At 43.8% G+C, this 16026-nt stretch overlaps 1 protein-coding gene across 2 annotated transcripts in view; it reads right to left on the bottom strand.

The window, feature by feature from the left end:
• BRD8 (bromodomain containing 8) overlaps positions 1 to 16026 on the bottom strand; it is a 284491-nt gene that overhangs the window by 174354 nt on the left and 94111 nt on the right. Inside the window, exons 6-12 of one of the 2 annotated variants that reach the window (XM_073556914.1) lie at positions 14049 to 14129; positions 13877 to 13941; positions 12018 to 12154; positions 11709 to 11924; positions 11452 to 11587; positions 11012 to 11185; positions 10546 to 10811 (exon numbers count right to left, since the gene is read on the bottom strand). In XM_073556914.1, coding sequence (XP_073413015.1) covers positions 10546 to 10811; positions 11012 to 11185; positions 11452 to 11587; positions 11709 to 11924; positions 12018 to 12154; positions 13877 to 13941; positions 14049 to 14129 — 1075 coding nt within the window. The remainder of the gene's footprint in view (positions 1 to 10545; positions 10812 to 11011; positions 11186 to 11451; positions 11588 to 11708; positions 11925 to 12017; positions 12155 to 13876; positions 13942 to 14048; positions 14130 to 16026) is intronic. The other variant, XM_073556915.1, reaches the window with a different exon arrangement.

The following is a 16026-nucleotide window of genomic DNA, read 5'->3' as shown; positions in this document are numbered from 1 at the left end:
AAGACATCAACAAACTGAAGTTCAGAGAAGAGCGACCAGAATGGTGATCAGTCTGCAAACCATGTCCTATGAGGAACGGTTACAGGATTTGGGAATGTTTAGCTTGCAAAAAAGAAGACTAAGAGGAGACTTAATAGCAGGGCTGTGGAGTCGGTAAGCCAAACCTGCGACTCCGACTCGTCAATTTCCCTTACACCGACTCCACGACTCCCACAAAGTGAAAAATTTATTGTAGTACAATGTGATCATCAGACATTTAATCATTTTTATGATACAATAATCAAGATATTTAGATAGAACATAATATATATTTATTGGAATACAACTTTAGAACACAAAAAAACTAATAAATTGTAAATATGTTATATACTATGTAATATTGATTATATATACACACACACTATACACATATATATATATATATATATATATATATATATATATACACACACACACACACACACATACATACACATATACACACACACTCTGTAATAAACTAGGTAAGTGGCAAAAGAACAGTTTTCAACAAAAACACACTAAATAACATTTGTGCAGTCTATGAATTTGCTCTAAGAAATAGAATTGCCTCCATCAGATCCTCCTTCATAGATGACCTCAAATGTGACCTAATAATTTTAAGGCTAGAGAACATCCTCTCTACACTAACTTGGGTTGGAGGCAAAGCCGTAACCACATGGGCAACATCTATAACAATTTCCGGGTATAAAGGAATGGCCTCATGCACAGTCAGTTTTGATGAACGGTTGAATATTTCTATTTCTTTGAGAGCAAGTGAAACTTTTTGCTGAAATATGGTCAATCTGCTTGCTATTGGAGACGGAGTGAAATCTTTTTCCTTACGGCAACGCTTTGCCTGCCCCATGTCATCCAAATACTTGTCAAAGTCAAACTCCTCATCTGAGCAGTAGCACTGTCAGGACCCAAGTCCTCTTGCACCTGGCAGTCCTCCTGTAGGCCACTCATCCTACAGTCAGAGCTTCTTTTCCTTTAGTAAGCTGCTGATCATCAAGCAGTATACGATGACTTGAGTCCACATAAACAGCTGCCAGAAAAATTTTATTTTCAAATAGCTGTGTCTCTCTCCGTTTCATTGAAGCAGTAATGCCATCTGTGATTACACCTCCTCTTTGGGACAGGCTAAATAGCAAGTTCTTCCACTCCCTTTTGAAAATGCCAGGAGTTAAATCCTCAGCTTGTAATTTTTTAGTCACGGTAAATGGGTGATTAAGTAATACCTTCAATTCAGCCACCTGTGTCCATTGACCTTCATTTAGGGTTACCTGCGGGTTCGCCATATCTATAAGAAACAGTTTTATTTCAAGCAATCGCTCAATCATTAAATAAGTGCTGCCCCACCGAGTGGCATGATCGACAATTGCCCCTTTCCCAGCACGTCTCTTCAAGATGGAATCAATTTTAGGGGTTCTGGCAGCAATAACCAATTTCCTCACTTTTCCAATCAGATTTCCAGCATGTCCCTCTTGCAGACTCTCTCTTATTGCCAGCTGCAGCGTGTGCACAACACAGGGCATGTGATGAATATGAAAGTGTTTTGAAGCAACTTCAACAAGATCATTATTTCTAAAGTATAATTTTGCTGTTCTTCTGTTGTAATATCTGTTTGTTCCTCAGTTACATGAACAGCACTGTGGCCTTCCATCTCAAACATACTGAATCCTAAATTTTCTTCTAGCTGTTGTTCATTACTCACATTCATCAATTTAATTGTACTTATGTTTGAAGCATTGTCCGTTACAATAGCAAGAACCTGTGTTTTTTTGAGTTTGTAATCTTGCAGAACTTTTTCCACTAAGGCCTGGAGAAACTGGCTGCTGTGATGAGCTTTAGTATCTTTTACTGCCAGTGTCTTGGTAACAATTTCTTTGTTGTCACAAACATATCGAACATTGATGGCAAAATAGTTCACTCTGTGACATGTGCAGGCATCCATTTTAAGAAACATGAAGAGTCTTTTGAGAGTCTTTTTAAGATCTTCCTTTTGTTTAAGGGCTTCTTCAATCACTAATTTTCTAATACTTTCTCTTTCCAGAGAACACCAATGGATAGTTAGAGCAGATTTCTAATCTGCTTTTGCTATTGAAAACATTATCTATGAGCTCAAAAACCTTTCAGGTGATGAGTTTTTTTAAAAAGCTGATCTGCTTTTGCAGCTGAAAACCGTATCCTCAAAAAACGAAGCAAAAACGCAGCAAATTCCTATGAAAAAATATTCAGCACATTCTGCATTGAACTACTGTACCCAAGAGTAGAATCCTTTGCGTCTTTCTTGGCGAGGGACCTCCTGAAGAACTGCCTTCCCTACCAGACCCAAAATCTCCTGTTCTAAGGCCAGCTGTTCCTCGTTTGAGGATCTCCGAGGTGTCACTATGAAAGATGGATGGGAAGGGAGAAAGAGATAACCTTCCCTCAAGTTGGGGCAAATCCTCATTTGGATGGCTTTTTATTGTCACTGCGGTCCCTGTTGAACATGAAACCCTAGTTTTTACTCCTTCCATCTTCCCATTTATCCTGGGTTCTTGGGGGCTTTCTATGAAGAAATTTCCTACTCCGAAAGGGCAGTTTGTAAGATGGATAGGAGAGGACATGGAAGCGCTTGTTTTTGTCCCTCGCTTTCTATAGAATATCATCTAACGTGGGGCCAAACAAGAAGTCGCCCTCGCAGGGGATAGAGCACAACTTTGACTTCGTCTTGAGATCTCCCGGCCAACACTTAAAGGGGTTGTCCGGGCTTTTCACATAATCTCAGTACATATCTGGGCTGCAGAATTATGACAATAAGTAATTTACTTTCTGTCACTAGTTTGCACGGTTTTCTAGATATTCTGAACAGAACGTCCAAGGGGGGGGGGGGAGGGTGTTATGGCATTGAAATGAGAACTAGTCGTAACCTCCTATAGCAACAACCCCACCCTCCATAGCTATAGGCCTTCCCCGTCCATATCTGCAGCCCAGATATGTGAAAAACCCGGACAACCCCTTTAAGCCAGAGGAATCGCCAGGCTGCGTTGGAGAAGGATGCTGATCTAGCAGCTAGCCTGACCGAGTCCGATGATGCGTCCGCCAGAAAGGCAGTAGCACCCTTCATTACAAGTAAAGAATCTAATATAGTGTCTCTAGAGGTTTTTTCCCCTCAGCTGTGATTCCAGCTGGTCCAGCCAAACCATTGACCTGGCCGTACAGGAGGCAGCTACTGCTGGTTTAAGTCCTCCCCCGGTGGCCTCCCATGAACCCATCAGGAATGCATCTGCTTTTTTGTCCATGGGATCCTTTAAACACCCCCATATCTTCAAAGGGAATGGCAAACCTTCTGGAGGCTTTGGCAATTGCAACGTCTAGTTTTGGCACCTTCTCCCAGAAAGAACACGCCGGGTCCTCAAATGGATATTTCCTTTTCGATGTAAGAAGGCCCTTACTTTCTGGCTTTTTCCATTCCCTTTTAATTAGGGATTGGATCTTCTCATTTAGCAGAAAGGACCTCCTCTTTTTTGTTCTAGCCCACCAAATATAATGTCCTGTGTCAATTTTTTGGGGCGAGGGTCTAACAGTCCCATGGTGGCTCTGACAACCTTGACAAGGCTGTTTCTTCTAAAGGGAAACAGCTGCGTCCACTTTTCTACTCCTAGACTATGACAAAGATGATGATGCTGATTATCTGGATGTATCCAAGTCCCCTCCCCCACTCTCCGTACTACTAGACCTGGGTTCAGGGGACCCGTGTCTGGTTTTGCACCATTTCATCCCTGCATCCTGAAGGGACCTAAAAGTGTTTTCTACCTGCATTTTAACTAAAGACCTAAGATCTGAAGCAAATCCCGGGGTCTCTTCTCAGATCGTCTGTTCTATGCAAGAGTTGCAGAGTCTTTTTTCCCACGTAGTGGGTAACTCCTCCGTACAGAGTGCTCAGATGCTTAATTTTGCCCATACTTTTCCTTCCATAAAGAGGAGAACAATGGGACCCTAATTAAAATGGACTTTCACGTAGATCACTTACCATCCTGACAGAAGGAAGGATACCGGGTTTGATGGAGGAACCATTCGTATAGTTGGATTGTCTCCTGATCCATACTGGATCCCTTGCTGCGCTGGGATCCCAAGTGCCCACTTACACCGTTACCCTGTTTCTGGTGATGGGAAGGGTCTCCTTCTGTTCGTTTCCTCTTTTTTTTGCTGCTGCTGCGACTGGATCTGCAGAGACTGCACCTCCAGATGCTCCTGGTTACTCATGGCTAGTGGGGAAGACTGCCTGAGCTCCATTAGAAGCACTGCCTTAGTGCTTACCTCCGCATGAATACCCCTTGCACCTCCCCCTGCCACCTGTTCCATATCCTCCAATTATCCCTAGAAGGGTTTAGGGAAATGCAGTGCGACTGAGGTGACTGGATTACCCAGTCATGCATTGTGGCAACCCCGCGTCATCGGGCCTGCCGCGCGTGCGCCCAGACCGGATTACCCAGTCATGCACCGCAGTGTCTGCTTGCGTCATAGGACGCGCCCACATTCACTTCCAGAAGCCCCTAAGTCTCAGCGTCGGCGCCGCTCTTGGAGAGGATTCTGGGAGAGGCAGCATGCGGTGATCCTTTTCTTTGCTACCTCTCCCTGCACACCCTAAAGGTCCGCTGACCCCAGTGGTGGCACCTCAGGCTACTGCGCCAGCTGAGGTAGGGAACCCCCGCTGCCTGGATCGGACTGGCTGGGCCTGGCATTCCACGACGATCCTCAGGTATGCAAGTGTCGATTGTAGGTTCCTCATCAGGGACAGGAAACCGACTGATGAGGGAGAGAGGTACCGCCTTGTTACATGTAGGTTTCCGGTCCGTGATGGGCGGATCCCCTCTCTCAGTGGTGCCATCATAAGGGAAGGAGAAAAATATGCATTTATACAGATTTGCAAAAGAGGCTGAAGAACTATTAATAGATTAGAAATCTCTGTCACTCCAGCTCTATTCCCACCCAGCATGGCCTTCTCTTGGTTGATGGCTCCTTTGCCTGAAGTCATACAGCACAGACACTGTCAGTCAAGCAGGGGAAGGTAGCGCTAGGTGAGGAGTAGAGATGGAGTGACAGATACTTCAGATCTACACTTTCATTTGCATATCAAATTGAATGCTGATTTCTCAGTAAGAGAGGAAAAGACTAGCCCCCTAAAGGTATTTCTAACCTTGTCTTTGAAAGAAATACATGCGCATAACAATAGTTTGGGGGTGAAATACTACTAGACTCCATTTAAGTGTTTTATGCAGAAACTACTTAAACCATAACTGACATGTTGATTTTCCAATTTTTTTATGTGTAATATAATATATATAATCATCACAAATAAGATTTGAAAAGCTTGAGTTTCAAACTCTTTTAGGCCAGGAGAAAAGTGAAAACATTCATAATAGCAAAGAACAGCATATCGAATGAACACTCATATCTACAGTTGGAAATGTTCAAACTTGGAGCCTTCATTGGGGGACACAGGTAACCATGGGTGTATGCTGCTATCGCTAGGAGGATTACAATAGGCAAAAAAAATAATTAACACCTCCTCAGCAGTATACACCCAGCAACAGGCTCAAAGCTTGTAAGTTAGTGAAAAAGCAGTAGAAGTAACCAGAAAACAAAAGTATGAACAGGCCAAACCGAAGGCACACAGGCCCAACATAGGCACAAACCAGGGAGGGTGCTGTGTGCCCCAATGAAGGCTCCAAGAAAAGAGGTTTTACAGTGAGTACCAAAAATCCATCTTACTTCATCGCTTCATTGGGGGTCACAGGTAACCATGGGACGACCTAAAGTAGTCCCAAGGGAGGGAAACGAATTCGGAAAAAAACTCCGGTCAGATGGTGGACGACCACATTCTACAAAACCTTTCTTCCCAGACTGGCATCAGTCGAAGCGTAGGTATGTATTCGGTAAAACCTCGCAAAAGTGTGAAGGGAAGACAAGGTAGCTGCCATGCAAATTTGAGATGCAGAGGCCTTGTGACTAACGGCCCAGGAGTCCCACACCACCCAAGTGGAGCGAGTGTTAACATCAGGAGGAGGTGGTCTGCCCTTAACCCTATATGCCTCCAAGATAACTGAACAAATCCAGCTGTACTAGAGAGATAGAAGCAGAATCTAACCAGGTCCAGCTTGTGGAGTGACCTTTCCAAGGGATGAACTGGGGAAGGGCAAAAAGGAAGGAAGGACGATATCCTCATTGATGTGCAAAGAGAAAAAATGAAGGAACAGGTCTGAGGACAACCTTGTCCTGATGGAGATTTACAAGAGAGAGCAGTCAGTTCCAAAACTCGTCTGACACCAAAAAGGCAACCTTACAGGAAAGAAAGGAAGATATAATGTCCTGGATGGGTTCGAATGGAGAGTGCTGAAGGGCACATAGGAACAAGTTACGGTCCGACGGATCTACCGGACAGTTATGAGGAGGAGCCAAATGAGCTACACCCTTGAGGAAGGTCTTGACCTGGGGCTGCAAAGCCAATTCCCTTTGAAAGAGAATCGAGAGCACAGAGTCTTGACCCTTAAGAGAGTCGAGGGAAAGATTGGAATCAAGGACAGACTGGAGGAAAAAAAAGTCATGATGGATGGAAGTGAGAAGGACATGGGAGAGAACTGATTGTCCTCACACCACCGAAAATAGGCGCTCCAGGTTCTATGATAAATGCTAGAAGACGTGGGCCTTCTCGCACTGATCATAGTCTGTATAACCAGAGGTGAAAAACCTGCTTCCTTCAGAATAGCGTCCTCAGTGGCCGAAGTGAGGCACTTTGGCATTCATCTGAGATGCTATCAAATCGCCGTCTGGGGTGCCCCATCTCTGATTTATCTGATCAAACACGTCCAGGGTGAGACACTGTCGACTTAGAAAGTCTTCGGCCCAATTTTCCACCTCTGAAATGTGAACCGCCGAGATTGCCATTATGTGATTTTTGGCCCGGACTAGTGTTCTGGAGACATTTGCCAGAATGGATCTGCTGCGCATTCTGATCTGGTCATTTATGTACACCACAGCCGTGGCGTAGACCGATTGGATTACAGCTGGATGGCCTATGAGGAGATCCAGCCAATGAAGAAGGGAGAGGGAGATCGCCCTGATCTGTAGGAGATTAAATGGAAGAGTAACTTTCCGGGGGCTCCAGCGACCCTGGGCTGTGTAATGCAGGAAGCCGGCACCCCAATTGAAGAGACTGGCATCAGTTGTGACAACCTTCCAAAGGAGGGGAAGAAAATGTCTTTCGAGGCGAATGGTCAAAGGAAGAGTTCAACCCTGTCATTGACTCACTAGAGGGGTTAGGATAGGATAATGGGATGGTCCAAGGATGACACTTTCTTGTCCCATGCTGACAAGGGGGCCAGCTGAAGCGGACAGATATGGAACTGGCAAAGGGCACAGGCTCCATGGCCACAATCATCTTCCCCAGCATACATGAAAAGGCGAAAGGGGCGAGAAGATGGGCGTTTCAGAGAACGAATCCCCAGGTGGAGAGCTTAGAGCTTCATTTCCAAGAGAAAGACTTTGGCACGGGCGGTGTGGAACAACATCCCCAGGAAAACAATTTGTGGCACTGGAATCAACGAAGACTTCTCTGTTTACTATTCAGCAGAGATGGGCAAGAGTGTCCAGTGTGATCTGAAGACTCTGTAAACAGTCTCGGAAGGACGGCCTCTTGATTAAAAGGTTGTCCAGATAAGCAATAATCATAATCCCCCTGGATTGCAGAATAGCCATGACTGATGCCATCACCTTCGTGAACACCCTGGGGAGCAGAGGCCAGACCGAAGCGGAGAGCCGTGAATAATGACTTTCCTAAACCACGAACCTGAGAAACTTCTGATGCGGTGCACAAATTGGAATGTGGAGATGTGTGTCCTGAATGTTCACTGAGCAAAGAAGCTCCTTGGGTTCCATTGAGGCGAAGACATAGTGGAAATACCTCATTCGGAAATGGCAGAGATGAATGCATCAGTTCAAATGCTTGAGGTCCAGGATCGGACGGAGGGAGCCGTGCTTCTTTGGGACAATGAAAAGATTGGAACAGAATCCGGAAAAACGTAAGTGGAGAGGAATAGGAATGACTCCTGCTTGTAGGAGATTGCTTGAAAGAAACCTGGGACCTGAGCAGGAAGTCTTGGCGGAGGAGACACGGGGGGATGGGGGAACGCTATGTCCCTGATCCATGCATCGACCACCACAGACCACGGAAGAGAAGACGACAGCAGCCAACACTGGGAGAAATCCCAGGTGAGTGTGAGTGGTCATGCTGAAGAAAAACCTATTGGAGCGGGACCTGGGACAACCCCTGGAACGCCAGTTAGGGGCTAGCTTAAACAATGGTTTATGTCTAATCCGCTGGGCGGGCGGACAGTCCTGCTGGGAGTAGACAGACATTTGGGCTTAGGTTGGGGGAAGGAAGGTGCTCTTACTCCTGGACTACCACCTCAACATATTTATCTTTAACCAACTATCCCTGTGTTGCCCATTCAAAATTTTCTTCAAAACCAGGACTCTTGTATCATCTGTTCTTACACCCTTTGTGCATTTAATAGCCCTCTGTGTCTGTACTTTTACACATACTGGTTGGTTACTGGTTCATGCAGCATTACATGAACACTCCACCTATTATGGCTGGATGGTACAATGAAAGCAATTGCCAACATCCGCATTTCGTGTCCCCCTTATTTCCTTATACATTGTAAGCTTGCGAGCAGGGCCCTCATTTCTCTTGGATTCTGTTTATTTATGTGATTATATGTGATTATCATTATTCTGTAATGTCTTATTGTCTGTACAAGTCCCCTCTAAAATGTAAAGTGCTGTGGAATATGTTGGCACTATAGAAATAAATTATTATTATTACCCCATGTAGCCTCAGAAGAGAACTCTCAGAACAGCAACAAATATTGCAAGTAATACGGGCAGAACAGCTAGCAGCATCTAAAGACACTGTGAGCAGACACTTCCCTGCATGTTCGATCTGGTTCGCAACGTTGGAAGGCTCGTTGGGAGGGGCAGAAGATAGTGTGCCCTGCCGGAGGAGTTTCGCTTAGACGGAAACTGATTTGACTACCCATGCGGAAGCAAATGCAGAACAGAGAGATGCACCAGCAGCCTCGAAAGCTGATATAGCTAAATCCTCGACCTGTCTATCAGTGGAATCTTTAAAGGCAGGAGCCTTTAGGAAAGGATAAGACTGTCTTGGCGCACAGCTGCGAAACAGGCGGAACTTCCGGTGACTCGAACCACTTAGTAACGTGATCCGTGTTAAAGGGATATAGGATACTGACCGTTTACCTGGATGTTCCCAGTGTTTCTAAAATATCCCTACAAACTCCTTCTGATTGGAGAATGTCCAGGAAGGGCGTTTCACTCTCTTAACGAAGACAGAGTGGTCCTGAGGAGAACCCTCATCTTCCCTAACATTAAGGGTCTGGTTAACTGCCAATATAAGGCTGAGCAGAAGACGGTGAAGACGACGGTGTCGACTACCTGGGATAGGGACCACCGTCTTCCTCCCGGCCTGTCTTTACTGATGCCATATTGCAGCTGACACAATGTTTTGATCGCTTATTAAGTCTGGGATTTTGATTTTTTTTTCTTGTTATGGAGTTTGCCGATCAGATCAATTAATTTTACATTTTGATGGGCTGAACCTTTTATGGATTTTTTGTGAGAGCACTTTTTTTTTCCCATTTCTTAACCATTATGTGGGATGACTTGCGAATATATATACTATAATTTTTTATCTTTTTTTTTAACCTGTAGTGTTCGATCACTTACTACCGTATTGCAAAATATAGTAAAAATCACAGTCTCATGTGAACACCAACTACAGTCATTATCGGCTAAGAAACAGAAAAGATTTCCAATCTTCCAGAGCTTGCATCAAAGACGCTGATCCAACATTGGATTTACCAGAAGAACCAATGTCAGGAAGGGGTTAAACAATCGCATAACGTACTCATGTCGACATCATCCACTATTTTACACATTCAGCAACTGGCAGCAGGGGACAGGAACTACATTTTTAATAATTTGCCACAAGGTAGCATGTATCAGATACGGTCTGATTTCAGCCAGATACTTTTGACTGCAGCAACTCAAGAGAAAAAAAAAAAAGTGCTTTAATTTAAAAAGCAGACCAAGCTGTACAGGAGACTACTCAAACAGGTGGATCCCCAGCAGCCCCTCCTTGCCCGTTTCCATTTAGTGATTGGTCAATGGCAAAACAAGGCACCAGGGACCCACCTCTCCGATCAGTGGCTTGGTCTCTAACTGATTTAAAAGCATGTTTTTCTCTGGAACTCCGCAACGATTCAGAGTCAAAGACACAACTGATATCAAACAGCCAGTGTGTGATAAATGCTGCCTGGTCCGTGGACCGAATGCATCAGCTGCTAGGTTTCCTTTAAAAGTGATAACCACTTTAATAAGTTTCCAATGACTGACATAATTCTGTTTCTGTGAAGACAAAGATTCTAAAATAGATAAAATAAAAAAAATGTCTCATTTTACCTTGTCTTCAATTATTGCAATGATATCGCCAACAGTTTCAAAGTCTAGCTCCTCTCCAGTGTAAGATACGGCAATGTCCATTTTCTCTGCTAAATCCAGGTCTCCCTTGCTGTCTGAAGACTCATCTTTTGATGGTGTGCTACCATCTCCCGTACCAAGGCATTCCTTGTTAATAGAATCTATGATCATGGAAATGTCACTACTGTCCATGGACACAGAAACGGTGTGTGGATCACAAGTACTTTCATTGTCCTCCTGCTGGATCACTACAGGAGTAATTCAAAACTGTTCTGAGCATCATGAAATATTTCAAGCCATTTCCACAAAAATTATGTTACCCCAAGATAAAAATTTTATCACCATATGTCTAAATCTGACAACATGTAGTACTTAAAAAATGTGAATGAATGTAAAGAAAAGAATAAGAAATAATTAAGGCAAGCATGAAACCCGAGGCAGAAGTTACCTGGGACAGCTGCAGTCATTGGAAGTGCAGACATCATAATAATGGTAGCCTGGGACTCTATTGGAGTCAGCAAAGACTTAGACGGAGATTCGCTTGTAGCAGCAGAGAAGGAAGCGAGAGGTGTAGCGAAGTGTGCAGGGCCAGCTTCTAGAAGCCGGGATAAAGTGGGAGCACCTAGCAGGGCAAGAACAGGAAGGCACAAAACCACAAAAGAAGGCCAGAAAAGAGAAAATATAGCGGGGTAAAAATAAAAGTAATAAAAAAAAAAAAAGAAACAAAGGAAAAGAAGGTGTGGAGAAAAGGTATTTACATAACCAGGAATATGACACCAGGATCAAGCAAAAGAAGAAAATGGATCAACAGAAAGAATGTATTTTAAGAAATACGTAAGATTCTTACAGTGAGGCAAGTGTTTGAGAACTACGATTTACACTCCATACCTGATGCTGCCGGAGATGCTGGAATTGTGCCTGCAACGGAGTGCAGCTCACCTCCATGAAGACTTGGAAGCACTCCAACATCCATTAAGACACCTGAACCAGTATTAGATCCTAATGTCATTTCATTCTCACTGACCTGTGGAAAAAGAAAAAAAAATATGGCAAGAAACTTGATTATGGGCAGATTTTACCTCCCTTGGAAAGACTTTGGGTTGTGTTGGGGTGCCCTCCGTGAGACCCAGGGAGGGGTTTCATACCAGCCGGGGACTTGTGGACAACAGACTGCCTTTCTTCAGGAGCTCCGATAACAGCGGGGAGGGGGGTGGTGTTGCTTTCTGTCCCACCATCTTTTTCTGGGGAGAGTCGTCCATCACAGGGGTCAACGGGGACTCCAAAGGGGCAGGAGGAGGAGGGGTGTCAGGAATACCAATGAAGGAGGAGACTGGGGTGTTTGGCAAAGACCCCACACTTACCTAGAGAAAAAACAATTTTGTAAACATGCAAGAGTTAATAAAATGCAAGTCACTGCCTATCAAAAAGAACAAAAATAGAAGAATTACGCATACCCCCATGCTTCCCTCCTCGGTGCTATTTGGCGTCAGGTCTCCTAAACCAAATTCTCCACCCGGTGACGAAGATCCAACAGATGTTCGGCCTATTGTGCTTGAACTTCTGCGAGGAATATTCTTAGCTGCCTGGCGTGCTGAAAAAGATAACGCACATGTCATTGTAAAATGATGAAAAACGTTTATATTTATATACAATTTCATTTAGTTTCAATACATTTTTATTTAGAAACTTATTCTCTTCCAAGCAAGCGAGTGTAAACCAACAATTTTACATACAGTAAACATCAAAAAATATAGGGGGAGACAGGACAAAGACAAGGGTAGGGAAAGGCACAAGGGGTTTACTTATACGATATCCAATAGTTCACAGAGGTATCAACAATATCCAGTCTAGGGCATTTAAAGTGTTTATGAAACCCACAATTGTAACATCATACATAAAACCCATCCCAAGCCGCCATCAGTTCACGCTTGGCTACGGAGAGAGCCTTAATGTCTGTTCCAGTCGGGTATACAATTTCATTTAAACCTCGGATGAGAGGGCTAGCGTGGTCAGGCACAAACATACAAGGACAAATAAGCAAGCTGTGCGAAAAAAAAAAAATCTGTCCACATAAAATAGACTTATAGAACCACTTCAGCGTTTTTTTTTTTTTCATTCCAGCCCTGAAGTGGTGCTTCCATTCTAAGGTCCTGCACTTAAGTCTTATACTTACCAGACGCAGTCTTCACCTTCTATTTATGCAGTTCCCATCGGTGTCCTGCAGTCTGTGACCTGCTGGCGACCAAGTGGTCATTTGTCAATGCCAGTCGATGAGAGCCTCTGTCTCTCATCGTCTTGCATTGCAAGATTGTGACTGTTACTTCTGACTTCTAGACAGTCAGGAGTTGCAGTCAGAAAATAGTGCTGTTGGACCGAAGCTGCACTGATAGAAGGTGAAGCCAAAGGTAGATAAAAGGTGGATAAGTAAAAGACTACGGTTAGGGACCTTAAATTAGAAGCACCATTGCAGTGCTGAAATCTAAAAAAAAAAACACCGGAGCAGTGCTTTAAGTTGGACAAGTCAGCCGATAAAGGTGGGATTAGACACGATCGACAGATGATGTTGGTTGAAGAGGCTCTCTTGTAGAAAACACAGGAGTGCTAGGCCGAGAATTCCTGTGCATGGGGAGTCGGGAAGATACATCGGCAGAATGACAGTCCAATGTGTATTACTCCTAAAAGCAGACTTTATACATAAGTGCTTGTACAGAGATTTATAGCAGCTGTGAGGAAAATTTCTTAAGATTATTACATGGAAAAGTCTGGTAAGCGACAGTCGAGAATTGGGCGTTGCAGAGGAAAACTTGCTTCCCCTATAAAATATATTATATATATATATATCTCTCTCTCTATCTCGATATATCTGCAAAGGTATTTTCTTCATTTCTTGAGAGATGCAATACCTCCCTTGTAATGTTTGTTGCTGGCTAAACATACACTTCAAGAAACTAAGAAAAGATAATGCTGCAATTTTATTCCTACATTTCTGCCCTTAATCTTCTCTTTTTCTCTACGTCTACTTTGTCTCATATTACAAACAGAAATATATAGAGAAATCTTCACTGCCACCCTTCCTCATTCTCACTATCCAGTGCCAGAGCCTCCTCCCCCTGCCCTGTGGGCAAGAATACTTAAATATTATTTAACCCCATCCCCCTTGGCGGACAAAACTAGAACACAGCATGACATTAACCCCTGAAAGATGTTTAAATTGGCAAGATTTTCTGTATTTGTACAACAAAAACTGAAAAAATCCACTACTCATTTATATCTAGATTTGGTGTTCCTTTATTAGGATGTTTTAGAGCCCAACCTTGATAAGCAGCATCAGTTGCCTTCTTTTTCATGTCTGCTTCTTCCTCTTCCTGTTTTTTTTTGCTACAAAATGTGGAGAGCAAAAAGATTCTGGTAAACAGAGTAAGCGTATTTGGTGAGAAAGTTACAAAGAAAATAAAGAAATGATGGAAGAAAACAGAAAAACATACATTACAACATTGTTCCACAGTTCATCCAATTTGCTGTCCATGTGGCCACTCTGAATAAGCTCTGCTTCTTTCTTCAATTTTCTAGAGATTAAAAAAAGAATATAATATTTGATTACCAAACAGATCAAATATTCCTGCGATCCAGATGCATGTAAACATTAACCCCTTTGCCCCGAAGCCTGTTTTGACCATACTGACTGGGCCAATTTTTACAATTCTGACCACTGTCAATTTATGGAGGTCATAACTCTGGAACGCTTCTTCAATGGATCTCGGTGATTCTGAGACTGTTTCTTGTGACATTGTACTTCATGATAGTGATAACATTTCTTTGACAATGACTTGCGTTTATTTGGGAAAAAAAGGAAATTAGGCGAAAATGTAGAAAATTTTGCAATTTTCAAACTTTTAATATTTATGCCCTTAAATCAGAGAATCATATTGCACAAAATAGTTAACTAGATGGGCACTTCCTGAAGGAAATACATGGTGCTTGAACAGCGCTGCCAGCTTTACAGCAGTGTATCAGGTGTCGACTGTAAGAAAGTAAAGTTAGAATATGAATGTTGTGTATAGCCATGACACAACCTGGGATGGGTTGTATATGAAGCCAATGGGGGTGATGTAGTGATGTCACCATCATATAATATTGGGTGCAGGCTAAAGGACCTGTGTGATGTCTTTGGCACCTCGGTAGCCACTTTGGGCCACTTTGGCACATTTGGCACCTCGGTAGCCACTTTAGCACATTTGGCTCCCCGGTAGCCAATTTAGCCACTTCAGCACAATTGGCACCTTGGTAGCCACTTTAGCACATTCGGCACCTCAGTAGCCACTTTGGCCACTTGGTAGCCACTTTAGCCATGTTGACACATGCTGCCACTTTGCCTCGGGGGCCACTTTGGCGCTCCGGGCCCCTCAGGGGCCACTTTGTCACACTGGGCTTCTAAAGCCACTTTGGCGTCCGACTGCAGTGATGGCGAACCTTGCCACTCCAGCTGTTGGAGAAGCAGGTTGCAAGGGCATGCTGGGAGTTGTAGTTTTACAACAGCTGGAGTGCCAAGGTTAGCCATCACTGGTGGGGTTTTCAATAGCCATTGGCGCGCTGCGCCTTTAAGACCTTGAATCATCGATCTGTCAGATTCTATTAGCGAATACGGGTCATGTGTGGAAGCTGCATTTGCATAGCTGCCATCTTTGTAAGGTCACTGCACCTGCGCTGTGGCTTCAATCAATGTCAATTGGGGGTCATGGAAAGGTCGCCATTAATTCCTATGGGAAAATTTTTGCTTAAAATGCAATTTTAAAAAACAAACAAACTACAAATCAGATTGACTCCAAAAATACACAGCACACCTGTCCCCACCGAGGGCTTTGAAACGCCGCCTGAACGGGGTCTCTGCGCCGAGCGGTTCGGGCCGCATTAATTGCAGAAAACGCGGAGAAGTAGAATAATAATAAAATATAAGAAATCGGATTACAATATGTTGCTTGAACCTAGAGGTTCAAGCACCATAGTAAACATTTCACACATGTCTACTTTACATCAGCACAATTTTTGATACATAATTTTTCTTTATCGCCTTATTGGGGGACACAGAATACCATGGGTGTATGCTGCTGCTGGTAGGAGGCTGACACTATGCAAAAACAATAAAATTAGCTCCTCCCCGGCAGTATACACCCACCGACAGGCACCAAGCACCTCAGTTTGTGCTTAGTGTCTGTAGGAGGCGGACCGGGATCTCCCCAGATCCGCATTTTTCTTTTCAGGTTTAGTCTGAACTTTTTAATTTTTCCCTCTTTTGTCTTTTAGGTTATTTTCCATCGGGAAACAGGGTGTAGTTGTCACCCTGATTTCCCATATCATGCAGCTGAGCGAGCAGTGTGGTGTCATCCACATCGCAACTCTCAGTACCGCAGGCAGGACTTTTCCCTATCGCCTTCTGGTGATAAGGGTTGTGGACAGGTGGCTAGT

Source organism: Dendrobates tinctorius, unplaced genomic scaffold, assembly GCF_039654945.1.
Source record: "Dendrobates tinctorius isolate UK_male_01 unplaced genomic scaffold, ASM3965494v1 ptg000241l, whole genome shotgun sequence".
Lineage (NCBI taxonomy): Eukaryota > Metazoa > Chordata > Amphibia > Anura > Dendrobatidae > Dendrobates > Dendrobates tinctorius.
Note: the sequence above shows the minus strand (reverse complement) of the source record. Positions and strands in the feature narration are given on the sequence as shown.